Source organism: Annulohypoxylon maeteangense (assembly GCF_022496945.1).
Source record: "Annulohypoxylon maeteangense strain CBS 123835 unplaced genomic scaffold GGS22scaffold_33, whole genome shotgun sequence".
Taxonomy (NCBI): domain Eukaryota; kingdom Fungi; phylum Ascomycota; class Sordariomycetes; order Xylariales; family Hypoxylaceae; genus Annulohypoxylon; species Annulohypoxylon maeteangense.
The window spans coordinates 104,807-132,747 of NW_025953280.1; the positions used below are offsets into that span (position 1 = coordinate 104,807).

A 27,941-nucleotide genomic window follows, 5' to 3' on the forward strand; every position below is an offset into this window, starting at 1 on the left:
TTAATATTTAACGTATTATTTTAAATTTTTTTTATTAATATATAAATTATTTTTAATAATAAATTTCTTTAATTAATAAATAATATTTAACGAAACTTTAATTAAAATTTTAAATAAAAAAATCGTTCGTAAAATTTTATTAAAATTTAAAATATTAAAATAATAATTAAAAAATAAATGTTACGAAATTTATAATTATTAATTAATAATAATTTTAAATTTTTTATATTTTAATAACGTATAATAATATGTAATATTATCGAATAATTTATAAAATTTTAAATAATATAAAAACTTTATTAAATAATAAATAAAATTTTTAAATAACGTTATAATATTAAATAATCGTAAAAATGTTTTAAAAAATATAATAAAAATTTTAAATAATAAAAGTTAATTTTATAATTATAACTGGTTTTATAATTATAATTAAATTGTTAAAAAATCTTAACTTTTTTCACTAAAAATATTAAAGTAACTGGTAAAAAACTAAAAGGCTGGGTATATTTATTATAAGGATAAGGCGTAACAAACTGTCACGAAATAAAACTAAAAAATTAAAAAATAATAACGTTATTACGCGAAAAGCTCTTAATACTCTCGCTATGGAGAATACGGTATATATATAAATAAAGCTCTTTATCCGTCCTATTCCTAAGACTAACGGCCAATAAGACCCTTACGGGGACTTAACGGGCCGAATCCCGATCTTATAAACCTCTAGTTACTGACTTGGAGGAAGACCGATGTCTAACACTCCTGAAATAGCCTCGAGTACCGAGCTCTTTCCAGAAGATTGATCGCCGCATACAATGATCTGCGGTAGAGAAATGTAGTGATCGATGCCCTGGAGGCGCAAGTGGTCGATAGAATCGAGGAGCTCGAGCTGATCTTTGGAGCAAAGACCGTTGAGCGTCTCTACGTTAAAAGCTAGCACCATCTTATCTCGTACTCTCAGCTCCCGGCTCAAAGTGCTGAGTGATTAGTTTGAAACGGCGGGCGTGATGGTAAGGTACCTAGCAGGTAGCTCTATGATAAATATGGTGGTCCTAGCCAGGTATAACCAAAATATAGTTATCTCTCATGAGTGATAGAGTCCCTAGGTATGTTTTCAAGGCTTCTCAAATAATGAAAATTAGTATGAAATATCTAGAATATTCTGTGTACTGGCATATCGTAAAATTTTAGTCGTAAAGATTTTGCTTTGATGGAAATGAGACATAGCCATGCAGGAAAAGACATAGGTATTTCGGCCTGAGTCCCATGATTCTCGCCTGAGGTTTTTCACGTGCTTTTTCTTCATAGGCTGCCCTAGCTTTAAGACAGAAAGCTGATAGGAACACGTAAGTGATGAAAAAGAAGCTTCTTGGTTGAGATTATTCTTCATTACGTCGTGTTTCCATAGACGTTTTCGCTCGTCAAGTTTTGAAAGTGACAGACAGGTATGATTGGGTGGTAATATTCTCAATATTGGAGCTATCCATTGGGGCAGCCGGTCTACTGTCACATTGCAGAGCGGCAGCAAAGAACAAAAATCGAGGTTTTCAAGTAGATAAGAGAGAACACCTATCCTTCAAGTTTTGGGTACCTATTCATAATTGGGTTTCTTTCCAAAGAATACCCGGATCAAAGGATCCATCATCGGTTAACTTTGATACATACCTAAGTCCCTACCCATCTACCTACACGTCCGAGTAGGTATATATATACATTTACCGACCAACCTATTTGACGAACGTACATCGGTGTTGGCAAGAAATCGAGCGTGATTCTCCCGCACATACTCGTTGGCACGGGTTCAACAAGACGGGCAATGCAAAACGTCCAGTTAACATTGTCGATAAATTACTGCAAGCTTAGACTTAGCATATGCAGACATGGGCCCAAGAAAATAAGACGATCGCCAGACTTAAGAGTCGACTTACTTGTTCCACTACCTGGATTTGCGTTATTCCAAACTCCTCCTCCCGCAACAAGATCGTTGGCTGTCACTGCCCGATCGTAACATGCACACTCCCACAGTATGTGATCTGGCGGGTTTCCTCCAGGCGTGTTGACAAAAGCGCCCTGAAAGTATTTACCACTTGGCAGCCAGGTTCCTGGGTATGTAGTATCGTTGCCCGCTAAGCAGATGCTACCACAGGTGTTAAGAACTTTAGTTTTATTGTTGCCGAGCCAGTCGGTCTTCTGAAAGCTATACAGTTCGTGCATGTCTGAAATGTTTGCTCTGACATGCCATATGCCTTCATTTCCTCGGTTTATGGTGGTTTGTGTGGCGAGTGCCGACGACGTACACCCCGTAGGCGTTGGCTTGTTGTTGACACGGAACGGTTCCGGCACATAGAAGCGTTTAACTGCCATTGCGCCGGTGGTAAAGGCGAAGAGAACGAGTGAAGTGAAACGCATGATGAATCAGTTTTGTAATATCAAAATACTGCCGTCTCGTGTTGAGCTGTACGGAATGAAAGAGCAGCGAAGTCTCGCATTTTATCACCATACATTTTGAATAGATATATACCTACTAGTATATTCCTTGCTGAGGAGTATGGATATTTAACCGGGGCTAAAAATAGTGATAGCGGTGCAGTTGGTTCCTAGCGATCGACTGGATCGTACGTCGCCTATAGTAATAGAACGGAATAGGCTGAGCTGGCTGAGATGAGATGAATGGTCACTACAAGGTTTCAGTCATGACTGTCCAATGGAACCCCAATAAACCATCGCACCATGGTCCCCGATCTCCGCCATCTTACCCCTGATTTACCCCTGATTCGGATTTCCGTACGTCAGATTCGGCCACTACCAATGCGATGATCAGAAATTCTTAAGATCTTCCAGTTTCCTTAATTACCCTATGCTTTCCCCCAGGATTACCCATAAATCATGAATGTTTTCTTAACGTTCCATTACCTATATATGAACCAAGCGCATTTTTTAGGTATGAAATTCCTTGGAAACGGCCACCATTTACCCCGTCCTACTATTTCAAAGAGAAAATGTGTCCCCAAAACGATATGCGAGGAATTTTCTTTTCATAAATGATCAAGAAGATCTTAGTATTGCGATCAGAAATGAACATTGGGCGGGCTTCGTCTCTCACGGGTTGAGCTGTTTAGAGATGTGTTAGCTAAACGTACACCTTGATCAAATATGCAACTGAAGAGGCCTCCGGATCTACACGAATGCACCATCTAGGATCATTGTAAGAGTGTATACCTCATCACGTAACGTGTGAGCTTTAACCATAAGAAGTAGCTGTAAAATGGGTAAGGAAGCTACCAATGAACCTGTCAGTATTGTCAGGTCAGTTTGGGAACTAATATGCTAGGTGCGGATTTAACAAGATTTCATTAGATACCTAATAGGCTATTAATTTATTATTCCCCCATAATATGTTCCTATTCGCTTTACAATCGGTTGTTCACGATATGGCTTAACTACGTTCAAACTAAATATAAGTATCATGGATGTTTGTTGGCGATTTAAAGATAAGAAATGAACAAAATTTTTTAAATTACGTAGAGATTCTTTCTCTTGCTATCTTATTACTCTGTCTTAAAGTATTTAATATTGAACTGCGAAAACAAAGCTCTATAGGTAGCAGGCTATGAGTGACGTCACGAGGCGGAAACAAAGAACAAGGAAACAATGACGTTGTTGCGCGAGGAGCTCTAAACTACACTCACTAAGAAGAACGCGGCATATATACCTAGGCAGCTAGGTACAAATGAGGCTCTTTGTCTGTTCTATTCACAGGGTTAGCGACCAACGGGACCTTACGGAATCAACGGGGACTACTTTTAATAAGTGGGAATTGTTAATGTACTTAGTTATAATGATTGTTGTAAGATGTGAGCGAATAGTCGAGTAACATTTTTTAAAAGTTTGTAGTTAAGACTTTTTTACTTATTACTTAGTTAGGCACTAGGTACTTACCTACCTAAGTAAATAAATAAAATATGACTATTCGAAGAATTTGTTTATCTCTCTTTTACTTCATTTACATCAAGATCGTATCCTGGAAACTAATGAGACGACCTCAAATCTTTACGGTAGAGTTGATGATAAAGTAAAGGATAGGAGGATGAATGATTGCTTGAACCGAACCTAAAGGAGACTAGTACATGCAAATACATGCAAAGATGCAAAGATGTCACATTGCACGGGATTCCTTGAAAAAATTCAGCAAGACAGTGTTACGTAGGTATATTACTTCACTCGTCCAATGGAAGTCCTCTCTACGGACCTATTGTCGTTATCGTATGCATGACTCCAATATTCTCTAAGACATTGACAGACATTAATTACAGGGCTGAGACTCTTTAGCACTTTTTATTCGCTTAAAGCATCGAAGTGTGGTAAGACAGTATATAAATCTATAAGTGGACTTGTTCATTACCCCATTTGAAATTATATACTTATTTTTCACGGTCTTATCTTATTTAGTATGTATGTAGGTACCTATTAATTGTTGGCTTATGTACATATTATCGACACCCACTTCCCCGGAGCTTTCAAGTTCAGGGGAAGGTACATGGGTTGTACCTGCAAGCTGCAAGGGCATTAACGTAAAGAGTTAAAAGTTGCAGGGTACATAGGTGGTAGGGACTTGGCAAGCGAGACGCTAGCGGCACATTAGGATATCGGGCTATCGGGTTGCTGGGATACCTGGCATCCCACCCATACACGCTTCTACATAGTAACCTAACTACTTGCTGGCGAAGGTGGGCAAATTGTGAACGCGTATGGAGGACTTGAACTCCCTTTCTGCTTCTTAATAAGTGGCGTCCCGACGCGGTTCCTCAAAATTTGCGGAAGTCCCCTAGCGACCCGTCTTTTATGTTGGACTAAACTTGAACTTACTATTACGTACCTACTATATACCTGTATATATGTAGGTACCTAGTAGCATGTACTACTATTGTGTAATAGATGTACCTATATATGTAATGATCAAAGCTCACCAAAAGCCTACTTTATTCATCTAGACAGCTGTTAGGCAGACTCATAGCTAAATTAATAGCGCTTTGACCTCCAGGACTCTTTCTCCCCAAAGAACATTGGAGATCAAATTACGATCCAATACCTAGTATCAGCCTCCTGTTGTTTATTGGTGGCACTTTCTTTAACCTTGTCTACCTATTTGTGTTAGGAAAGTACTTAGTACGTGTAAGCAAGGTTTGTAATAATAACCCGAAATCTAATATTGACTTGGTTTTTTTTCTTCTATTCTACCACGAACCCTCCCTCTCCTTTCTCGAAGATTCGTCACATCGATTGTACATTGCACCGGCTCAACATCATTTACGCCGTCTTTGTCAACGGCTGCCATTACTCGTCTTGAGTTTAGGGTATCTGGCAGATGCACTCACTATCTTAACCCGCACCGCCTTACCACTGCACCAACGCACCGCCGCGTTATCGTCAAAATGGACGAGAAGCGTTTATCCGGTGCTACTGGTAGCAGGCTCAGTGCCATCCCTAGACCGACGTCACGGCTCCCTGTGCCTCGATCGAGTATTTCGAATGTGTCAGCTGTCACTTCTACGCCTCAAACACAACAACCTACTGAGCCCACACGCGGACGTCCGACCCAATCGGTGAATACGAGTGAGGTTCGAAATCCTCGATTACGCGCGACAGCTTCAAGAGAACATATTGGTGCACCAGGCGCACCATCGACAGTACGCAGAACCCAGAGGTCGGCCGCACCACCCATAAGCTCACAGGCCAATCGCCGAGACCTGGGTACTGGAAGTCGTAGCGTGTCTCGCGGATCTGGGCACGTCGCTGGAAAAGATAGTCGAGATATCCGTGACGACTCTTTCAAGAAACCCTTGGTCCCCCGACGACGACCTTCAACTCAGTTTACTATTGCCTCTCCCACGCCATCAAACCAAGGGGCGTTATCGCCCGAAGAAGATGACGATGTAGCTGTCGAATCGCTTCCACCGCTGATGAGGTCTTCCGACGACGACGTTACGTTTGATACCCTTATGTCGAAACCGAGGAAGCCTCGCCCGTCACTTACAGAGAGAACGATGGAGACACTTTCGCAGTTACCCTCGTCTCCTGCCTTTAAACGACGTGGCAGTGACTTTTTTGGGACTGAAGCACCACGGAGACCTCAATCTAAGGGAAGCATGGGATCGAGGTCAAGAGCAGGCTCGAGACCTGGCTCTAGTTATCAGTCCGATGGTTCGACCATACGACCAGCTAGATCCTTAAGTCGGCCAGGATCTAGCTCGGGTCAAGTAGACAACCACTACCCCAACTTCCGAGCCTCCACCAACACCTACAAGCCGCCTCTATCAACTGTCGTAGGAACTCCAACAAAAAGGCCATCTGCTACCGGATCCAGGACTCCCCGGCCTGGCTTAAGCAAAGCTCCGTCTCGGTCTTCGTTGTCGGGTTCGGTTGGCCCGTCGACGCCGAGTCCAACCAAGCATCTCGATGCTTCCGTCTCTAGGCTCGGGTCGAAGACCGTTTCTACCCGTCCCCTCAAGCCGAGGGCCTCGATGAATAACCTATACAGACAACCCTCGTTACCATCACTGGATAGATCGATCTCGGATGTGCCACCAGGCCCCTATCGCAAAGCTTCGCTTGTGTCCGCCAAGTCTTCTAGCACGTCTGGTGATGGCCGTAACCTTTCAAGTGCCTCCACTGCTTCTACGGCGTTGACAGTGGACTCTATCGAGGAAGCGCCCGCGTCTGCGGTTAGAAAGTCGTCTGCCGCACTGCGGGACCAGATTGCAAAGGCAAAAGCCGCGAAGCGAGCTGCGTCACGGCAGGCTTCGGTAGCTATGAGACCCGAAGCCGAGGAAGCCCCCGTCGTTCCTACAGACACTACATTTGATTTCGGGCTGTCCGATGACCCTTTCGGCCAACGTAGATTCGAGAATGCGAACCGCCAAGTTATGCAATCTCGAATTGATACTGCAAGAACTACTGGAAGACTTAATATTGCAGCTATGGGTCTTAGACAGATCCCTGTAGAAGTTTTGAAGATGTACGACTTGGAGTCCGTGGATGGCCCTGGTAGTGCATGGGCCGAGAGTGTGGACCTGACCAGGTTCGTGGCCGCCGACAATGAGCTAGAAACTATCGACGATGCCATCTTCCCAGATTCTGATCCGAATGATTTCTCAAGCGAAGAGGAATGTGAGGGGCGCATATTCGGCGGACTGGAGTCCTTAGACTTGCACGGTAATATGTTAATAGCTCTACCTATGGGCCTGAGGCGTCTCCAGCTACTCACTTCGTTAAACTTGGTAAATAGTCCCCTGCTTCTCACATTGCCTAGATTAGGACGCGAGCTAATTATCTAGCAGGCGTCGAATAAACTTACGAATAATTGCCTCGAGGTAATCTCGCAGCTGAGTACGGTTCGAGATTTGAAGCTCGGCAATAATCTTCTTTACGGCCGTATGGAAGAGAACTATTTTTCTAACTTGCAAAATCTCGAGATCCTTGATCTGCACGGCAATAATATCTCATCTCTGCCAGATGGTATCGATAAGCTGGGGCGCCTCCGCATGCTTAACTTGAACGAGAATGCTTTCGAGACATTGCCATTCGGAAGTCTCTCGATGCTCCCGCTTACTGAATTGCTGGCTCGCAAGAATAAACTCTCTGGGACACTGATAGGCCCTGGCGTAGAAGGCTTCCCGCAGCTTCAGATACTCGACGTGGCGGCTAACCAGCTACAATTGATTGTAGACGGCGCTCAACCTTTGGAGCTGCCATCGCTCCATCAGTTTACCATATCTTTGAACCGCATCGTATCACTTCCCGATGTGAGTTCCTGGGCCAGTCTCCTCACCATCAATGCGGACGAGAACAGCATAACTGCCTTCCCAGAAGGCTTTACCAGTCTCCGAAACTTGCGCCATGTTGATTTTACCAGCAATGATATTCGGGTCATCCCACCAGAGGTCTCTCGGATGGACAGTATCGCAATGTTGCGAATCACTGGCAATCCTTTAAGGGATAGGAAGTTTACGTCGCTCACGACAGAGGAGCTGAAGGATGTGCTGGCGGCAAGGATGGAGCCGGCAAACCAGCCTGAAACCGGCGGAATGGTGCATTTTGGAAATGGATCCTCGGCCGCTCCACCTGTCAATAATAGTAGCGCGAGCTTAGTCGCGCCAGCAAGCGGTGATGACGACGACGAGGGACGCTTGACAGATGTTGACGACTTTGCTACGCCACCGACCTCAGCACCTCCTTCTCCGGCTCGTTCTCGATCTCACACACTGACTAGCCAATCGTGGCCTATGAAGCCAGGCGGTCTTCTTGATCGGTCGGATACGCAATCATCTAGTTTACATCCGGTCATTTGCTCCAAGATTTCTGCGGCTCATACTGTGCGTGAAGTACGCCTCCAGCAAAATACCTTTACCCAATTTCCGAACTCGTTGTCCTTTTTTACGGATACGATTACCTCCCTGTCGATGGCACAGAACCAGCTTACGGGAGAGAGCTGGTTAACGGAGCCGATTGATCTTACGGCTCTCCGAGAGCTTTCTCTAGCTTCAAACTTCATCACAAGCCTTACGCCTCTCACGACAAATCTCTGTGCACCGAATCTAGTGAAGGCAGACTTTTCATTTAACAGAATAGTAAAACTCCCGGTCCTGCGGGAGTTCTTCCCAAGCCTCACCATCCTACTTGTCTCCAATAACCGCCTAGAAGAGCTTGACCCGGAGTCCATCAAAGGCATGAAAGTGGTGGACGCTAGCAATAACGAAATTGCGCATTTGAACCCACGTATCGGGCTCCTCGGCGGCACGGGCAGCCTCGAGAAGTTGGAGGTTACCGGAAACCGCTTCAGAGTTCCTAGGTGGAATGTGCTGGAGCGAGGGACCGACGCAACGCTCCGGTGGCTCAGGGGTCGCGTCCCAGTTGCCGAAATGGCCGAGTGGAAGGCAAGATCGGGGGAAGCTGAAGAGGATAGTTCCAACGAGGTTGATTGATATTACCTAATAAATTAATAGACCAGAGCCGGCAAATGACAGCCACTGTATTTCTGGTTGAGGCGTCTTGGGTGGTTATGATGCGATACCCTGCCGGCATATCCTATGCCGTGATATAGATACTAGGTCCCGTTCGCACGACACTAAGGGAGTTGGTTGAATTGGGGGGTTTGAGAATGCATACTGGTTATGGAGTTTGGGGAAAAGGAGGTGAAGCCTTACGAGAACAAAAACCAGTCATGTGAACTGTTAATATTTGCGTGTACGAATAAAAGGTGTGAATTTGCCCTATTATTCTTATGGAAGTTTCGACTGGTATATAATAATTGTGTGCATTCAAGAGCATTCAAGATATCTGGATTTGTCTACTAGGCATATATCGAAAAAGCCGCCTGGGCATGTTTATAGCGTAGATTCAGCATATTACTAATAAGTACCTAATAGGTACTACCTACCAACCCACCTACATACCTACCTGGTAGGTACCTACATAGTAGTAGCCCTACCTAATAGTACTACTAAGTACCTATCTATGTAGGTACCTAGGACCTAGGTAAACTTTCAACCCCAGCGGGTCTTGCTAGCGGCATCCATAATGTATCACTGGGCAATTGCACCAGGTACGATTCGAGGTTACAGGTACCTAGGTAACCAGCCTTCAAGTTTTTCAGGGCAACCAGGATCAAAGTTTTAGTGGATTCTAGGTAGGTGCTGGTCGTTGGGGGACCAATCGACATCGTTCTTAGAAAGTTTTCCCATCCACCTCATCCACTTTGCACTTCACATTTCTCCACTTACACGCAAACGTCCTCTCTCGTTTACCTACCATCTACAGTCTACACACCTACCACCGACATTCCCTCGAGTCTTCATACATCTTCGTTCAACAAGTCTGATGTGATAATCGAGCTTGTACCAAGATCTCTCTCCCCCTTCTCATACATTTTTTTTTATCTTGCCCCCCGACCCTTCGAGGCATCTTTTGATCTCTTCCCAGGAGCGTATATCACCTTGGACTTAAAAACGCTTCCCCTGTTACCGCCTCGTATACGGGTACCTTTTTCTCTCATCACCAGTATCATTTCGAAAACATAGAATACAATTTTTGTTCACAGTATACTTCAATATTCTACTTTATTTGGTATATTAACAACGAATGCAATTATGTTTGCGGACACTGATGCGATAACCTCACGCCCGAACGGCATTGGCGCCGGACTCGTAGAGAGCGAATATGACCACATTCCTTCCACGCCGCCTGATGTTATGGCCATCCCCCATTCTGCATCGCAACAATCCATCCCTTCCACTGAAGCGCCAAATTCACCCGTCGATCCTCACTCTCCGTTCAAGGCGGAATTAAACGACGATCACAATCCGTCCTCCCAGGTCATTCCCTCATCCTTGACTCCGCCTCCCTCGTCCCAAGTTCCCCAGACGAACGGTGCCTCTGGCATGCCTCTAGGCTATGTTAGTTCCCAAAGAGCTAACATGTTTTCCCCACCCGCCACGATACCACGATCCCTCGTTCGCGATACCGGCTCTACATCCGATTTTGTTGCTCCAACCTCAGATCAAATATCAGACGGTTCGGCTGATGAGCTTCGTGCTATGGTTCAGGCATGCCTCGCCGAGAATGCGAGGTTGAAGATGGAGACAGCACATCATAAGCTGCAATATAGTTTACTTAGCATTCAGGCTGATGAAGATGCGAAGAGAGCCGCAGTAGAGCATGATATGACACGGCGGGAGGTGGAGGTGTTGCGTATGACGGAAAACTCCCGCCAGGCTCGTCGTGAGCTGAACGCGGCTGCCGAATCGACGCAGGTCAAGTATCGTGAACTCCAAGCTCAGCATGAAAATACTGCCAAAGAGAACGAAGCCCTTCAGAAGCGCATTAAGTCTGCTACCAAGCTCATCCAACAGCAGAGCGAGGAACGAGACGGCTTAGTCGAGGAGCGGGATATGCTCCTCAACCGTATCCGCGAGAACCGAGAACATTTCCACATGCTTTGTAGCCCTGGTGGGGTGTTCCACGGGGCTCTAACACCTAAAACCCCAGCAGCTGCTTCCCCACAGCAGTACCGAACCACACCACGCCAGACGCCTAAATCTGCAAATCGGGATGTCCGTCCTGATAATTACAATAATCAGGTCGGGTTCGCCGCCCTGCTTCAGGCTCTGAGTCACGACAATAGTGCGCCGTCGACCCCGACTGCGGCCAATCGCCCAGCCCTCCGAGCACCACCAAGACATACCCGCGGCGTTCAATCTCTATCTTCTCTTCCCACTACGCCAACCTCGCGCGCTCGCGGAGAATATTCAGCTCTGTTACCCTCGGTCGATTTAGTACCGCAAACCGAACCGCCGAATCGATACGGTAACAGTCGGTTTGCTCTTGAGACTCCGGTACAGAAAAGAGGGCGTCAGAGCCGGGAAAGCACCATCTCTGCCGATGACAACAATGAAGAGTTGGCTCGCGCGGCTCTGGAATCAGTAGCAGCGGCCACGCAATCATATATGTCACAGGAATCGCGAGCTTCTCAGCGGCGGGCCGAGAACGAAGAGATTTTCGAGAGCCAGGCTAGTCAAGCGGCATCCGAAATGCTTCGTCGCGATCCACGTGAGAGCTTCGAGGTTGCCAGTTCGGTCGGGTCTCGCGATGGCACACCGGTACCGTCCGAAAAAACTGCCAAACTACAGTCGAAGCTCTTTGCGGGTCTGAATAAGGCAGGCCTTGCTTCAGAGAAGAGGAAGTTCGGCAGCGGCGCAGATAGTGGTGACACCCGACGAGAAAATGTCATGAGTCCCACGAAGAAAATTAGGTATGGGGCCGGGAGCGAGGCAAATGCTCGGGTTGGCCTAGGAATTCGCTACAGCCAGGAGGCTTAAAAAGCCTTGGATGATAACCCTTGATTATCTCCTTGAAGGCTGAAAGGTGGTTGGACATCATTTGGGGGAATCAATGGCTTTGGTATGATGATATGGTTCTCGCTTTGGACCCGGATGATGACGGCGTGAAGGGATGGATGATGAATGTATTATACCCCATTTTGATGTCACGGCGTTTGGCTCCGGTTTCATTTCGTGCTCAGAGCTAGCTACGGTGTACAGCAGCTTAGCGGAATGCTCCTATCGATGAATTTGATTGATGGACTATATACCTACCTAGGTAGATACGTAGAAACATGATAGGCAAATTGACATAATAGCTCCTAGCTACGAGTTTTCCTATTGATATCATCAAATAAACCTAATATGAAACGTGAGCGGTTCTCAAAATATACAAAGATTAGACCTTGAGTACCTAGGTAATCATCATTTCATACCATTATATCAATGAAAAAGGGGGTTTTCTAACTACCTAGGTATGCATGCATTTCAACGGTTATAAATTGATGGTTTAAGAATTATTTTTATGCAATGAATTCAAAGTTTATAAATCGAGGTTTTAATAGAACCCCTCTCCCCCAAAACCCCCAGCCCAGCCCCAGCCCCAAAACCTTAACGCCATAGCCGAAGCCGCACCTAGACTTAAAGTTATGTAGCTCTGTAGACTTGGTCGCCTCGTCGAACAAGCAAACAATTGTGACATTCACGACAACTTCCACTCCGGTTCCCTTTTATTGCACAACTCCACCTAGCCTCTTTGGGACTCATCTCTCCCATCACGATGGGTCACCTCGTAACTGTCGCGACTTGCTCACTAAACCAATGGGCCCTAGATGTAAGATTCCCGCAACCGAATATAATCTCAATAGCCATCGACATCGGCCTTTAGCGAGAGACTAATAACGATATGCAATAGTGGGAGGGAAACGCTCAACGTATCATCGAGAGCATACAAAAAGCCAAAGCAGCTGGTGCACGGCTACGTGTCGGGCCAGAGGTAAGTCTCCCCCTTTCGGGCCAGGCTTGATCTTCTTACATGACAACCCTTTTAACTCGGGGCTGGTCAGTTAGAAATATGCGGCTACGGATGTCTCGATCATCTGATGGAGCAGGACCTCTACCTACACTCCTTGGAGATGCTTAGGCTTATCCTCCTTGATGAGAGTTGCCATGGAATATTATTGGATATAGGCATGCCTATCCAACATAGGAATCAACGATTTAATTGCAGAGTCATATGCCTCAACTCTAAGATACTCATGATCAGGCCTAAGATGTGGCTTGCAAACGACGGAAATTACAGGGAAATGAGATTTTTCACCCCGTGGATGCACCCGCGAGAGGTCGAAGATTATCACCTACCTCGTATGCTCCAGGAAATCCAAGGGGCTATACATGTACCATTCGGCGATGCCGTTATTTCCACCCCGGACACTTGCATGGGCGCGGAGACTTGCGAGGAGCTCTTCACTCCCGCAGCACCTCATATTCCCATGAGTCTCGACGGTGTCGAAATAATCACAAATTCTAGCGGGTCGCATTTCGAACTTCAGAAACTTGAAACTCGACTTCAGCTGATAATGGAGGCTACTCGAAAATGTGGAGGTTAGTGCCAGTTGTTCGGCTCCTCATGACACTGTCTTTGTTTATGTCTATAATTTATATTCCTTATTTGTCAACAGATCGTTCGTTTGTGGCACATGCTAACCTTCGGCCGTGGCTTAGGCATCTATCTTTATGCTAACCAACGTAACCATCCCAGACTCCGGTCAGAGAGACAGGCGCTAACATAATTGTAGAGGGTTGCGACGGTGACCGGTTATACTATGATGGTTCGGCCATGATTATTGTGAACGGGAACATTGTTGCCCAGGGTTCGCAATTCAGTCTCAACGATGTTGAGGTGGTAATAGCAACCGTAGACCTAGAGGAAGTCCGTGCCTACCGATCAGCTATCTCTCGAGGCCTACAAGCCGCCAGCTCCAATGCGAAGTATAAGCGTATTCAAACCACATTTGAGCTCAGCTCGGAGGAAGACGATTTCGACGTCGGAAAGCGTCCATCGCCGCCAATAAAGCCCCGGTATCATACGGTGGAAGAAGAGGTTGCCCTCTCCGCAGGTTGTTATCTATGGGATTATCTGAGGCGTTCCGGCGTAGCAGGATACCTAGTCCCTCTAAGCGGTGCGTGTCGTCATGGACTTCCTTCCCATTTACACATCGGACTAACTTGTATAACATAAAAGGGGGCATAGATTCTTGTGCTACGGCAACTATCGTTTATGTGCGTATCTTTTTTCTTTTCCAGTTCCTATTTGATGGCTGTTTCGCGAGTAGAAGAACTCTGGACAGTGTGTTTTTTTTCGCGTCGCTACTCTCGGGATAGATAGAAGCCGCTAACACGTGCTATCACAGTCCATGTGCCGTATCGTGATGGACGCTATTAGAGAAGGAAATGCTCAGGTAATTGAAGACGTTAAGAGACTCGCTAAGTACAAAGGTGAAGATATTCTTCCTGATACACCCCAAGAACTTTGCAACCAGATATTCTCAACCATATACATGGGCATGAAGGCGCAGAGTTCCCGCGAGACGAGGGCGCGAGCGAAGAACTTAGCAGAAGCTATAGGGAGCTATCATGTTAACCTAGACATTGACAACATCTATAATGCCCAGAAGGCACTAGTCGTTAACACGCTCAACTTCGAACCGAAATTTAAGGTCCACGGCGGCAGCCAGCAAGAGAATCTCACGTTACAGTGTCTCCAGGCGAGAATTCGTATGGTTACGGCCTATGAATTCGGGCAGATCTTGCCGACCGCTCGAAGTAGACCCGGCGGCGGAAGCTTGCTTATCCTTGGAAGTGCGAACGTAGGAGAATCTCTACGCGGCTACCTAACAAAGTACGTTCTTAACTCCAGTAGACTTTTATTATGATTCTGACATTCTTTCAAGATATGATTGTTCAAGGTCGGTGAATGGAATATTCTATACTACAAACTACACTCATTGACATTCTCCGGATCTAGTGCCGACATCAACCCAATCGGTTCCATCGACAGTACGTGTCCCCTTCAGCCTAGACTCTGACTCGGCAGTTATCGATATTATATTACTAAAAAGAGTGAATAAGTACTAATCCTCAATATCGTTGCAGAAGCCGATTTAAAACTTTTTATAGCATGGGCCGAGAAAAACTTCAGCTTGCCATGCCTACACGATTTTCTCACTGCTACGCCGACTGCCGAGCTGGAACCTGTGACGGAAACGTATGTTCAGAGTGACGAGGCAGATATGGGAATGACCTATGCCGAGCTCACGATTTTTGGACGCCTGCGCAAAGAAAACAAGCTGGGACCTTTTGCCATGTTCCAGCGACTTGTTCACGATTGGAGCGCTGATCGCGACAAGGGTCCTGACGACGATGCCCCCGAGTACACGCCCGCCCAGGTAGCGGAAAAGGTCAAGCGATTTTTTCATTTCTACGCGATTAACCGCCACAAAATGACAACTCTCACGCCTGCTCTACACTGCAATCCGTATTCTCCAGATGATAACCGGTTCGACCTCCGACCCTTCTTGTATCCCTCGTTCTGGAAGTCGTGGTCATTTAAAAAGATCGATTGGGAACTGGAAAAGATTGAGAAGCGCATGGCGAAGAGATGACCCTGTACCGAATAAGCTAGCCTTTTATTACATGAGATATAAAATATATCGATTACAGAGCTGTTACTTAGTGTCACGAGGCGGAACCAAAGAACTAGGAAACAACGACGTCGTTGCGCGGGGAGCTCCTAACTCCTCTCTCTATGGAGAATACGGTATACGTATAATAAGCAAAGCTCTTTATCTGCTCTGCTTCCAGGACTAACGACCAATAAGACCCTCGGGGACCTAACGGGGGCTGAACGGGGACTCTACGGGCCGAATCGCGATCCCATAGACCTCTAACTAGCTACCAACCTGGAAGAAGACCAGACGTCTGACACTTAACATCAACTGGTAAAAACATACAAACGTTGCCTATCGATGAAGGGCCATGCTAAGGCTCTGGGTTAGAGGCCGAAATAATGGAAGATGTATGTATCCATGGATGTGTAAAAGACTTCAAGCTAGTCTCACGATAGGATACGTAAAATCGCATACTTCTTTACTTGCTTCGTAGAAACCACGAAAATAAAATGTGCTTCAGGCATAGATTATTATTCTTGGGTACCTAGTAAGAATCAGGTGGCTGTCTTATTATTCACTAGGCAGCTAGGTACCTATCGAGTCTGCTGAGTACATCTTTGCCGCCGTAACAGATTCTGCTGTCGCTATTAAGAATCTCGGAGATGATAGAAATTCCGACATTTTCGAGGGCTTCCTCGTAAGGGGAATATGGGAAGGCCATTTCACGAACTCGCAAGACGACTTCCTACCTAGGTAATGCCTTTGCTAGTAAGATTAATTGAATAGGAGGTTATCGTTGAATTCCCCGAATTTTGAGTCTCTATACTAAAAAATGTAGTTCGTCGATGGTTTAACTTGTTGGGAGGATTTATATGATTACCTAGGTATAAGAAGTTTAGATAACCTCATACACTACAAGGTAGACACGATAACAATGATAGACTAAGTACCTAAGGAAAAAAAGCCCAACAATGGCTTACCATTGACACATACTTGGTTGGGTACATACTGTATATTATCCCAATCATTAAATTGTGAATTAATATAATTCTCGTAGAACTTAGCACATAGATCGTAAGACATGGTGAAAATACCCCCCTAGCGATGATCCCTCGGGTTTGCCGACAACATGTCTATGACCAATTCGCGTGATTATAAGCTGGAAACAGAGAGAATCTTCGCCGGTGAATTTCTTACGCATAAACGGGGGTGATTTCGGACTAAAACTAACCTTTGAGGTCCGGTGACTGCATTGGTAGTACTCTCAGGGGTCGTAGTTCTCCGTATTCCACGCCTAACGCGTGGGGGCTATATTAAACCGATTGGCTACCGCTATGTGTAAGGTCTCATGATGAATGACAATGCCCTTGCTATATCTGTGGAGCAGAAGAAAGCCCTCGTGAGTATAGTCCCTACCTAGGTAGGTATTCGGTATTGATATTGCCTAGGCGATCAGAATTTGGCTGAGGTCGGCGAGCATTGAGTTGTACCTGAATTGCAGAAACTTGAATAATACAAAACAAAATTTAACAACAAATGCGAATGTAATCCATTATTCTCGTAGTAAAACGCTATGGTTGCCGTACCGACCGGTTTCCCAGGGGTAAAATGTAGAACCTTGAGGGCCACGACCACGACTTTTTAAACCCTGGTGGTTTCCTCATCCGTAATTCGTAGTCCGTCACCCGCAATTCGTCTCGATACTCTTACGCGCTCAGAAGAAAAAAAATCTTGCAATTTGAAACGACAGATCTCTTCACGATACAAAAGGGGCGCGCATCCTCATCCACCCCTAAAAACCGATAGTCCCACTATCCAACCATCCGTGTTAGTTAATCCTCACATAAATTCGGCAACGGACGAATGGAATAAGAATGGGACTGGAGTTCCAATACTCTGAACTCCAACAAGTTTAGAAAGTTGTAGGCTCGGTGTCTGAATGGTGCCTCGGCTCATCCCACGTCAACATGTCTAAAGCCGGTCTTTCCACGCACATACATACACATGTAGAGGATATATTGATATCACTAGCAGGGTCAGAATCATCAGACCTCACCAGACCTTCTACATGCTGATTAGACCTGCCCACTTGCTACTCCTAGGCATATCTAGCCAAGACGCCTCAAGGAGTTCCAACCAAGCAGGGAGCAGAAGCAAGTATGATCCGCATATGTGGCCTAGTCGGACTGCATCTCTTTGTCCAAGGAGTACCAACAAGTCCGGTTTATGAATTATACGAAACCGCACAGTGTAAGATCTATGGGGTAACTTGACAGCGAGATCAAAACAGGTTGATGTTTTATGGATCCTGTCCTCTGTGATCCGAATTACTGCCTACCTTTTATGTTAAACTTATGCTGAACTTAATGGAATACTTGGGCTTGATGACAATACGCCGGAGCCTCGAAAGACAAAAGCTTCGTGGTGGTTAATAAAGAGCGAGTCTACCTACCTACCTACCTACCTACCTAGTAGGTACTAGGTAATCATAATATTGCCACCGAAACTGGTCCGGGGGGACTTCAAGGAACGCAATCCCTTGCAGTCCTGTCTGGCTATTTATTCTATCCACTAACCTACGGCGTGTACCATGGACTTTTGATTTATTACCTGTAGAAAAGGGAGTTTAGATGTACGTGCCTAGTAGGTAGGTAAATGTTTTCCGCCAACCACAATTGTTGATCCGGTAGATGGAAAATTGATGTTATATTCAGTGATCAGATGGACTTTTTTGAACTGCCTAGGTAATCTAGTTCTATCATCTATTCGTAAGATATTTCCAGAAAACCGTGACACATCCCTTTCCAGAAGTGGGAACATGGTAAGGGTAATGTAGGCGATTAACCTTTTTGTCGAAACGAAGTAGAGTCGTGTTGTCATCATGAAAATAGCATCGGCAGGTAAATATGTAACAAAAAATCACCATCTAGAGAGGTGCTTTCTATGCCAATCCCCATGCCAATTTAACTAGGTCAGTACTCACATCGCGACATTCATTGGCTCCTTACCACCGAGTTCATTAGTCAATGAATACTACGAGTATCGGCACAAGAACATCAAGCCGGATTACAAACAAAGCTAACACGGCATACAGGTAAATCAGGTAAATCAGGTAAGGTTAGGTCGGTTCTTTGGGAAGTGAAGTTTTACGCTGTAAGAAAATTTTCCGCTGATGTCGATGTTGCATGTAACCCCTTGCAGGTCTACAGCTGTTAGGCAGTGAATATCTCCGGGTTCCCAACTATGGCACACAGTGTTAGCCTACTGCGTACGAATCTAGATTATCCCTTGTCGCCAAGACTGCCTGACGCATCGCTACCCATAGTTTAGCTGCCATTGAAGCAATGTTCGAATGGGCATTAGAAAGCAGACATCATACTGCGTACCGTATAACTGCGGGACATGTTGCAATCCTGAGTTTCGATGTTGCTATTTTCCTACTTTCGTCCACACTTGTTGATCCTGGTTCTAAGGTAGCTAGATACCTGGTAATAAGTGTTTGACGGAGATGCCCCCTATAGCATTTCCTACTTACTATGTAAGTGTCTAGATAGGTAATCAAGTGTAGGTACCTACTTTTCTTAGTTTCTAATCCTCTGATTTACCCAAGCTGTTGGGTAATCTTCAAAAGGGAATCCGCTGAGCACGTTGGCTTAGAATTATCTCGTCTCTCGGCTTGCTTCTTAAGAGTCGCATTGCTATCTAGTCTCTAGGCAGGCTATGATAGGCGTGTTTCACTTGCATGAGCTGAGAGCTACCTAACTTATTTCATCCAAGCAGCTACCTCTACGTACATACCTAGAGCTAGAAGTGACTATGCTGTGATGCCGTTTCAAGCGCACACCGTGGGAAGCCGATATCAATCCAACCCACGTAATGTACCTAGTAGATTAGTAGCGGATGCTGAGCTCGGATCTCAATGTGTTAGTTCATTGGACCCCGTTTCTACTTACGATACCGACAGCTGGATTCTATTTGTCAAGCGAGCTCAAGCGGATCGAGCAACGCGTGGGCATCCTGATATGGTCCCGAGGCGTCGTATATCACCTGCAGGCCAAGTCTGTGGGGCTCTCGAAGGAGCCAAAACTCGGAGAAGACCGTCCAAACAGCAGTTATCGGATACCGCACCTGACCACACTCCCGCAGCCTCGATCAGCATAAGATCCCACGCCTCTGATCAGAAACGTAGCAAATCCCGTTCGAGGGCGACGCCACGAACTCGACTAGCGTATAGTGTATAAGCCGACAAGTGTAGGGATGACAGAGGACGGCAATGGGGGGAGGCGCATCGAGGGAAAAATTGGAAGTCGGGCTTAACAGGTGGGAAAACGTACGTAGGCTTGGCCGGCGGCGACGATGCGGAAATTAAAATTGGTAAAAGGGGAGAGAAATGTGCGTCATACGAGCATGGCGAGGAGCTTCTCTCCAGAGCCGCTCTATAGATTCTCTGACGCCACGGTAGGCGGAAGCTCTAGAAGATATTAGTGAAGCTATGGGTGAAGCTCTCTCGACATCCCTGCCGATCGATACCTAGGCATACATTAGCTGGGGTTGCACGACTTCGACGTATTGAATATCCCCCGCACTAATCTCTATCCTATTCGGTATCACGATCTGAATGGAGGGTCAGCATGTGATAGCAAGCCGCTCAAGCCGCGTAAAGCGCCAACTCACACACCCACACCCACATCCACGCCCACGCACACACCCTCTCACACACCCTCACACACACCCTCACACACACACACACCCCCCACGACAACCGTGGAGATAGTTAGCTGTAGACGATCGAGAAGGGCGAAGGTGACGTTGGGAGGATTCCCGACACGACTATTCCTCGTAGCTAAAACGACTATTTAAGGCCATCAAGCTCCCCCCTTTTTTGATAGATTGGAATAGCTACAGAGACAGATAATAGCTTCGTACAACCACGAGACCTCATATATCAAACATATTTCGCCTATATATAAACTTCGGTTTCCCCCCAAGCTACCTACATTCAAAATGGAACCCGCCAGCTGTGGATGCGCTACTTGCTCTTGCTCTGACTGGTAAGCTCTCAATTCCCTTGCATGTAGTTCACATCTCTCTTCCCTTTCTCTGAAATGTTTATGGCTAACGTCGGACTAAAAAATACAGCAACTCCTGCTCCTGCTGCGTAAGCACCCCCTCCCTCCCATAAGACAACTCTGATATGCCGTCTCCTCAACTCACACGTACGTACAGAACCACTAAGCGCAGCACTACTCGGTTCGGAAACGATAAGTCTTTGCAGGATTGAGAGAGAGAGAGAGAGAGATGAGTATGGTATGAGGATCAATTGAGAGATTGCAGGGGATGTATACATCAAGGGGTGGTGCTTGCTTTGCACGAGACTCCCGTCGCTCGAGTCGTTCGCGCCGCATGTGGTAATAGTAGATTGGCTAGTCGCGTCGGGAGAAATATACGCTCTTTTCTTTGAAAATCCATTGTTCTATCATGCTTGCATATGGGTATCATTATGCCAACCTGCACCAACGCCGTCTATCTCGTATGCCGTTGTTCGTAAATTCATTCATTAGAGGGTGCCCAATTGATTAGCCAACCCCTTGCCCTGTCTAGATTGGGGCCCTCAGCTTCGCATGCCGCAATACACCACTCTATATCCCAGTCGTCTTCGGCCGCCAGCATCTCCGCGAGCTTCCTCCTCCGCTGATTCGCCTCGTCGACGCAGAAATTCATCGATTTCTGCGTGTCGCGGACGTAATCCATAAGAGGTCGGATCTGGGGTAGCGCGAGCTGCGCGGTCGACGGTTTTGGCTCCAGCTTCAGATTGGCGCGACCCGTCTTACACCACTCGTTAGCACACCAGCTCTTCCCACATCCTTGCATCATCTGCGTTAGATACCGACGCTCGATGCGTCTCTTCAAGGCCTTCCCCTCCGGATCGTATAAACTCACGTAGAGCGGCGAGAAGCATAGGGAACATAACCCGATATCGTTACCGGGACCTTGACCCATTCTGGTACCAGCATTAACAGTCCCGTTCCTGCCGACGCCATGTAAGGTCCGCCCGCAGTTGGCATTCCTGCAGGTGGCAGGTTTTGGCCGGTGGGCTTTCTCGAGTTCGTGATACTTAAGATGCGTTGACATGTCGCGAAGCCGGATGATCTTGGAGCACAAATGGCAATCCGTAGTTCTTGCACCATCGACGAGCTCATGTTCTGTGAGGCCAGTATGGAGCATCTCGGCGGACGGGTTGAACGGGTCGCCTTCTTGACAAACCTCTAGGTGGCAGAACTGGCACAAGATGATTTTACCAGGACAAAGCGTAGTACGGTGGCGGGCTATATCTGGAATGGAATTCGAAGTAAACGGACAAGACGGACATCGCCGTTCGGTATGGTAGATGGAGTCGTGTTTGGCCTTGGTCATCTCCGACGAACCATATGCCTCGTCACGAGGACAATGCCAGTGCTCCCTCCACTCGTCCGACATCTTCTGGAAGACATTTCGACATTGAGCACACGCTATGTTATTGCGAAGACAGAAGTTTTCATGCAGAATAATGGTGCGCTTAGGGATCGGCTGAAGGCAATTCTTGCACATCTCCTCATCCGGAGACACCTGCATTTCCAAAGTCGTCGAGTCGGAGGCTGGTGGCGCTTCCGTCGTCATCGCGTTGTTCTTAATCCTCAACTTGTATGGGAGAGGGAGGGCGTCTGTTGACGAGGCGCCCGAATTAGGGACGTATCCAAAAACGGAAATCAGCAGGCTCTCGGCATTCTCAAGCTCGACATTAGTGGGCTGGATAATTATACGCTTGCTCCCATATTCTGTGTAGCTGAAGGCACCGAAAACATGTTCTGACTGGCGAGGCACCGCTCTCTGTCGCGAAGATTTCGGACTCACGAATAGGTCTATACCGTACTCGTCCTGTAGCTCGCTAACCTCAATCTCGAGAACCCTCGACCGAGCCCACGAGGGAAGTTCGTAGTCCACATAATCTCCAGGAAGAACTTGGCCGCCAACAGCTTTCCAAATATTCAGTTCCTGGCCAACCGAACTACCACCTACGGTACCTGGTGCTTTCTGCTGCCTGGCTATAATCTGTCTCACGGTTTCCCTAGCTTGCGCCTCATCCAAGGCCTCGATGTCAACTTCGAGATCGGTATTCACGACGCAAATCCCGTCTCCCTCCGGCCTGAACCTATCAACAAGAAGGCGGAACAACTCGCCCTTAACGCCCGGAACGGATAAGATTGCGCCATTTGTTAGGGTTGTGAAACTCTCACGAAGTTTCCTCTCGAGTAAGGATTTCCAGTCGTCGGGATTATAGCCAGCTTCCAATGGCCTCAAGCGAATATATGCCCCTTTTGGAAGATGTTGCGCGTGGACAGTAATCCGTGACGCCGTGGTTCCGTTACTACACAAACCATCCTCCTCCTCGCCCGACGTGTCTTTAGTTAGATCAAACCCTAAAGCTTCTGCTAGATATGGGCTAAGCAGCACCTCGCCTTCATCGGCTGAGAACTCGCGTATGCCAGCGTAGACAGCATTTCCGTTGGACGGGTTGACCAGACGAAACATAAGCGGGCTCGGGAGGTGCTGATAAGGATCACCGTCGAAAGCATACGGGGCCCGGGCAGACGAGGACGCGGAAGTCGACGTGTATGGGCTACGAAAGGGATTTGATGAGCTCGAAGCTGAGGTAGGGTTCGGGGATGAAGTCGAAGCGGCGAGTAACTGCTCGAGGGCGGATTGGGGGAGGATGATCTTGTCACCGTTCAAGTCCTTAGACGGGTGCGTGGCTCGGGAAACAACATTCAGAGTGGCAGACCACTCAATAGTAGCTTGTTCGGTCATATTGGATAAAGGTTATACAATGATGTCGGATCTAATAGCCACCTTTCTTATTATAAGCTTATAAATTTATGAGTGTATGAGAAAAAATTAAACGGTTTAGAAGCTGCGAGAGACATCCATCCCTAAGAGGATAGAAGAGGGAGGAAACAAAAAGGATGAAAGGTGGGAAAAGAAACGGAAAATAGAAGGGGAAAAAACAGATGGATGTGTGATGGGGCCAGCGGTCAGGCCAAGTGAAAATAAGTTGACAAGAAACGAAGTTGTGTGGAGAAGTTCATTGTAGTTGAATCGTGGATGAAGAAGTGCAAATGATGAAAATGACAAAAATGACGAAATCCGTCAGCTATTTCCCTCGAATTCCATGACGCAGTTATCTAGCCTGCTAGCATGCTAAAATTAGTCTGTACTCGAGAAATACAAAGACTCACTTGAGAGAAGGAGTGTTCTCGCAAGTAGATCGGTAGTTACTTCCGTAGATTGCCGACGAGGACTACTAGGTAGGTAGCGGGGTTTTTAGGGGCCTAATAGGTACCTATGTAAGTACTGTAATACATCCATGGATACATGGTAAATAAAACGTGTTACCGGTATCTCCGCCGCTTACCGCATCAAGACTAAATATTTCTAATCTTGAGAACATTGCCAAATTACACATGGACAAACCAGAAAACATGAGAAACTTAACTAATTAAACTGGACGACGGTTGATAACAATAATAATAATAGCTCCAACCGCCACAACCACCACAACCACCACCATTATCATCATCGTTATCGACATGTATGTATGTATACTCCGGCCGAGAAGTTCCAAGACGGAATAGTGCAGGATTGTAAATCTAGAGGAGGCTAAGCAAGGAGTCAAGCATGATAGTGAGATGGTCGAGGATGTCGATCCAATCCTATGCCTACTAGGTACCTACCTACCTACCTATGTATTAAGAAGAGTTATTTAAACAATGGCGACTATCCAAACAACGACCACCAACGAATGCACTATGATTTATAGTTCCCGCATCAACAAGGAGGCGAATAACTCGAATAAGTTGACTATTGAAACCTCGGACAGTTCACAGTCTAGATTCGAGAGTACTATGTATTATCTGATATCCAAGTGATGCGATGTGATGCGATGTGATGCGACGCTGTCGGATCAACCTGCCAAGGACGGGCAAACTGCAAGACTATTGCATCCTTACCACAAACGATACGCAATAGTGCATCCGTCTGAATGAGCGAGAAGCCCTCTGCCAATGCTTCCATATCTCGGCCCTTGGGATTTGGGTAGGGAGTAGAAGTGATTAAACACCTCATTCATCGCCCTCTTTCTCCTCCGCATTGTATAGGTATTCATAAGCCTATCCATGGATATGATATCGAGCACTCATATATTAGGTAGCTACGTCTCTCCCGCAGTCCCGTCATCTTCCAGCTACATACATATATCCCTACCCACTTCTGGTATAACTACTGCTAGGTACCTCTTACCCCAGAGTCCCAGAGTCCCAAGCTGCCCAGACCCCACCACCCCTTGCTGCCCTTGGTAGGTACTATCCACGCCATCTAAATCCCCCTCCTTCTATTAATAATACCTAGGTACCTTAACTTCGTACCTGACTACCTTACTTCGATCTTTCTCTGTCTAATAACCCAGGCTTCTTACCTTATTCATTCTTAATCACTTTCTTTTCTGGCTTATCGTCGCATCGCGTTCTTTCTTAACCGGCAGCTGGTCTGTATTTGTCTGCATGTATGTAATGGCATCAGGACTCGTCATTCAACAACACGCGCGCGACTTTTCCGGTTCCGGTTCCGGTTCCAAATTCGAATCCAAATCCGAATCCACGGACGAGATCACTCTCAACCCCCTCTTAAATCTCCTTACCAACACTCTCGTCCTACACCAGACCATCCCCTACCTTCCCATCTCGAGCCTTCTCAACCTCTCCGCCACCTCTCCATCTTTCCGCGATCTTTTACTGCGCCGTACCCCCGGTGTCTTCCGACATCTCGATCTAACCCGAGTCAAGACAGCACAGTTCGAACTCGACGGCGGCATCGATCATGGCGGTGAGGTATGGCGCAACGTTCAGGTCGACGAAAACCTAACCGAGGATGACTTTTACTCGGGCCCGTTACGTGGCATCATTCAGAATATCCGCCGTCGCGACATCTTGCATCATGTGCAGACGCTAGTTCTCGACGGTCTCTCGGTCACAGCCGAGTTCTGTAACGACATCCTTGTCGATCCCACCCTTCGTGTGCGCATTTTGTCTATCCGCGACGTCAAGAACCTTAACGAGCGCAAGCTGATGCAAAGCCTTCGATATGTCTGCCGGTCTACTCGACCAGACGATACCCCTCGACTGAAGGGCCTATACGTGTTTGGAGCCCGGGACTCACCTGACCTAATCGCATCATCTTCGCCGGTGGAAGGACGGAACGAAACAGCTCGAGGAGGCTCCAACATTAGCATTGGGTGGAACCACAAATCTCAGCATGCATTGAAGGAATCATTCCGGGCCGAAGGTGACGATTGGTATCACAAGAGAGGGCGCATTATCGGCAGGCACATCACTGACGGCTGGGCAGAGACGCTTCTAGATTGTCGGGATATGATCAGGTTCGACGCCGTCTTATGTACTGGACCTCGTCATCAGAACTCGTCTGCGTTTAGAAAGATGCCGGTCGTGCCGGGCGGAACAGCGCCAGGCGTCGAAGGTCTGTGGGGCGTCGCAACTTTCGCCCTCGGCGGGTGCGCGTCTTGCGGATCTTCTCCCGAGGGCTTCACAGAATACGGGGATTCGCCGGCGGAGCACTTGCCGCTGCTGGCTCCCATCCCGCTTCATTCATCGACCATCAAGGCGGCAACTCATCCAAACCCAACCCCAAACTCCGGACCCGGGATAAGTAAGGAGGTGCACAAGTTTATTCCTAGGTGCCTGGAATGTATTCGCGAGAGATATTGCTTTAGCTGCGATCAGTGGTGGTGCGAGTCGTGCTATCAGGTACCGAGCCGGCAGGAATTGGGTGACCAGCACGTCCACATCGTCGACCAGACTAATGGCTTGTTGGATTACGAACTGGCAGCTCTCGAGCCGTCCAATGTCAAGGTACGGAAGGGTTACTGTCTCAATTGCCACCCGCAACCTACGGAAAGGAGACCCGGAATTCGGAACCCCTTTCCATCCTGAGCGGTTGCGAAGCCATGTAGCGAGGGACATAATAGCCACCACAACCCCTATGACCCAATTTCATGTAAAGGGATGGGCGAGAGTGGACATATCGACTGCTTTCGATCATCCTTGGAAATTGTATGCGGCGAGAATCCCCAAACGTAGCCACGTCCTCTCCAGAGTCCCGTTGAAGACTTCTCTACAAAAGAAATTGTGCTAACATTGCTATTCACCCTAGAAGCCCAAAATTAGCCGCAGTTGCTGGGAATGCGAACACAACGTAGGCTCCCTACCTCACATGCCATATAAAGATAGTAATAGTCCTGATATATATATTACAGTGCCTTGACTGCATCGCCAATACCCAGAAACGGTGTAGAGGATGCGGCGGGGGTTACTGCATTGTTCATTACGAAGGTTCTACGCTCACATTCGTATGTCTTCGTCACCATACAACCTCCCTCCTCTCCACCCCTTCTTTCTCTTTTTTGGTTAGGCTAACATGGGGAAAAATAGTGTGATTGTATGGGTTACCATCCCTATCCGTATAGGCTCAGACTCCGTTTACATCAACTAATTGTTATGCAGGGTGCTCAAGACGCCGTGGCCGAAGATCTCGAGAGATGTATTGACATTAGTGATCAACTGGGCTGCTAGGGTTAATTAAGATCATGATTTTCTATCACAACTTGTTACCTGCCTTTTACAAATGAACAGATGCCTCAATTATTCGGTACCTGCGGTTTTATGATCGATTGGAGGTGTTAAGGAATCTCTACTCTTTTTTTCTTCTTCCTTTTTTTTAAAAAAAAAAGTTGTGCTTGGTTTTGGCGGTTATATACTAATTTGAAGATGGACTGCACTGCTTGCTTCATTACATGGAATTTAGTACATATCGCGACCTCACAATTGTTGCCCTTCACGGGTTTACAATTTAAGAGAGCGAGAGGATGATACCCGACTTAGTTATTATGAACAAATTAACTCCCCGTTTCTATCAATAAATACCGTAGCGGCAAAGGGTGTTTCCTCAAAATGGTTGTTTTACTGTACAATGATTGTACTCAGGGAAATGGTTTCTTATCCTGGAATGATTTCCTGTTTTGGGCGCTAGGGCCGCTTTTTAATTCGCCGAGGTGAGTAAACCTTATATAGAGTTTCAAACCTTACTCTTTTAGTCAATTGTGGGACTGGCCACCCCACTAAGACTACTTAGCTCAGTTGTAATGCGCGTTTACTACACGTATTGCGGAAGGGCCTGGGTTCGAGCCCTACCCTTTTTAAAATTTTAGGTTTTTCGAAAGTACCTTTGTATCTTTTACCCACTTATCGATTATTTCAACCAATCAGAATCTAGTATATTGAAGTCATTGCATGAC

At 46.6% G+C, this 27,941-nt stretch overlaps 8 protein-coding genes across 8 annotated transcripts; 4 read left to right on the forward strand and 4 right to left on the reverse strand.

Moving 5' to 3' along the window:
- Nucleotides 1–576: 576 nt before the first annotated feature.
- Nucleotides 577–1,163, reverse strand: GGS22DRAFT_176197 (uncharacterized protein). Its single transcript, XM_047963374.1, has one exon. It carries the CDS (start codon nucleotides 938–940, stop codon nucleotides 725–727), a length of 216 nt encoding a protein of 71 aa, XP_047813841.1. The 5' UTR covers nucleotides 941–1,163; the 3' UTR covers nucleotides 577–724.
- Nucleotides 1,164–1,537: 374 nt separating this feature from the next.
- GGS22DRAFT_176200 (uncharacterized protein) lies at nucleotides 1,538–2,571 on the reverse strand. Its single transcript, XM_047963375.1, has 2 exons — nucleotides 1,926–2,571; nucleotides 1,538–1,848 (listed from the first exon to the last, which is right to left on the reverse strand). The coding sequence occupies exons 1-2, from the start codon at nucleotides 2,404–2,406 to the stop codon at nucleotides 1,829–1,831; spliced, it is 501 nt and encodes a 166-aa protein (XP_047813842.1). The 5' UTR covers nucleotides 2,407–2,571; the 3' UTR covers nucleotides 1,538–1,828.
- A 2,422-nt stretch (nucleotides 2,572–4,993) lies between these two features.
- Nucleotides 4,994–9,430, forward strand: GGS22DRAFT_176201 (uncharacterized protein). The gene is made up of 2 exons (XM_047963376.1): nucleotides 4,994–7,274; nucleotides 7,335–9,430. The coding sequence occupies exons 1-2, from the start codon at nucleotides 5,430–5,432 to the stop codon at nucleotides 8,976–8,978; spliced, it is 3,489 nt and encodes a 1,162-aa protein (XP_047813843.1). The 5' UTR covers nucleotides 4,994–5,429; the 3' UTR covers nucleotides 8,979–9,430.
- Nucleotides 9,431–9,748: 318 nt separating this feature from the next.
- GGS22DRAFT_176203 (uncharacterized protein) lies at nucleotides 9,749–12,232 on the forward strand. The gene has a single exon (XM_047963377.1). It carries the CDS (start codon nucleotides 10,143–10,145, stop codon nucleotides 11,868–11,870), a length of 1,728 nt encoding a protein of 575 aa, XP_047813844.1. The 5' UTR covers nucleotides 9,749–10,142; the 3' UTR covers nucleotides 11,871–12,232.
- A 258-nt stretch (nucleotides 12,233–12,490) lies between these two features.
- GGS22DRAFT_176206 (glutamine-dependent NAD(+) synthetase with GAT domain-containing protein) lies at nucleotides 12,491–15,598 on the forward strand. The gene is made up of 10 exons (XM_047963378.1): nucleotides 12,491–12,705; nucleotides 12,787–12,867; nucleotides 12,938–13,475; nucleotides 13,596–13,619; nucleotides 13,670–14,053; nucleotides 14,116–14,153; nucleotides 14,285–14,772; nucleotides 14,825–14,839; nucleotides 14,899–14,930; nucleotides 15,027–15,598. Exons 1-10 carry the CDS (start codon nucleotides 12,652–12,654, stop codon nucleotides 15,533–15,535), a joined length of 2,163 nt encoding a protein of 720 aa, XP_047813845.1. The 5' UTR covers nucleotides 12,491–12,651; the 3' UTR covers nucleotides 15,536–15,598.
- Nucleotides 15,599–20,457: 4,859 nt separating this feature from the next.
- On the reverse strand, nucleotides 20,458–20,989 carry GGS22DRAFT_101474 (uncharacterized protein). The gene has a single exon (XM_047957691.1). The coding sequence runs from the start codon at nucleotides 20,886–20,888 to the stop codon at nucleotides 20,601–20,603; it is 288 nt and encodes a 95-aa protein (XP_047813846.1). The 5' UTR covers nucleotides 20,889–20,989; the 3' UTR covers nucleotides 20,458–20,600.
- Nucleotides 20,990–21,091: 102 nt separating this feature from the next.
- On the reverse strand, nucleotides 21,092–23,386 carry GGS22DRAFT_193707 (ubiquitin fusion degradation protein UFD1-domain-containing protein; the record flags this gene model as incomplete). The annotated part of the gene is made up of 1 exon (XM_047965412.1): nucleotides 21,092–23,386. The coding sequence occupies one exon, from the start codon at nucleotides 23,384–23,386 to the stop codon at nucleotides 21,092–21,094; it is 2,295 nt and encodes a 764-aa protein (XP_047813847.1).
- A 1,311-nt stretch (nucleotides 23,387–24,697) lies between these two features.
- On the forward strand, nucleotides 24,698–27,626 carry GGS22DRAFT_176219 (uncharacterized protein). Its single transcript, XM_047963379.1, has 5 exons — nucleotides 24,698–26,499; nucleotides 26,801–26,842; nucleotides 26,904–26,996; nucleotides 27,079–27,085; nucleotides 27,151–27,626. The coding sequence occupies exons 1-5, from the start codon at nucleotides 25,135–25,137 to the stop codon at nucleotides 27,192–27,194; spliced, it is 1,551 nt and encodes a 516-aa protein (XP_047813848.1). The 5' UTR covers nucleotides 24,698–25,134; the 3' UTR covers nucleotides 27,195–27,626.
- The last annotated feature ends 315 nt before the right edge of the window (nucleotides 27,627–27,941 follow it).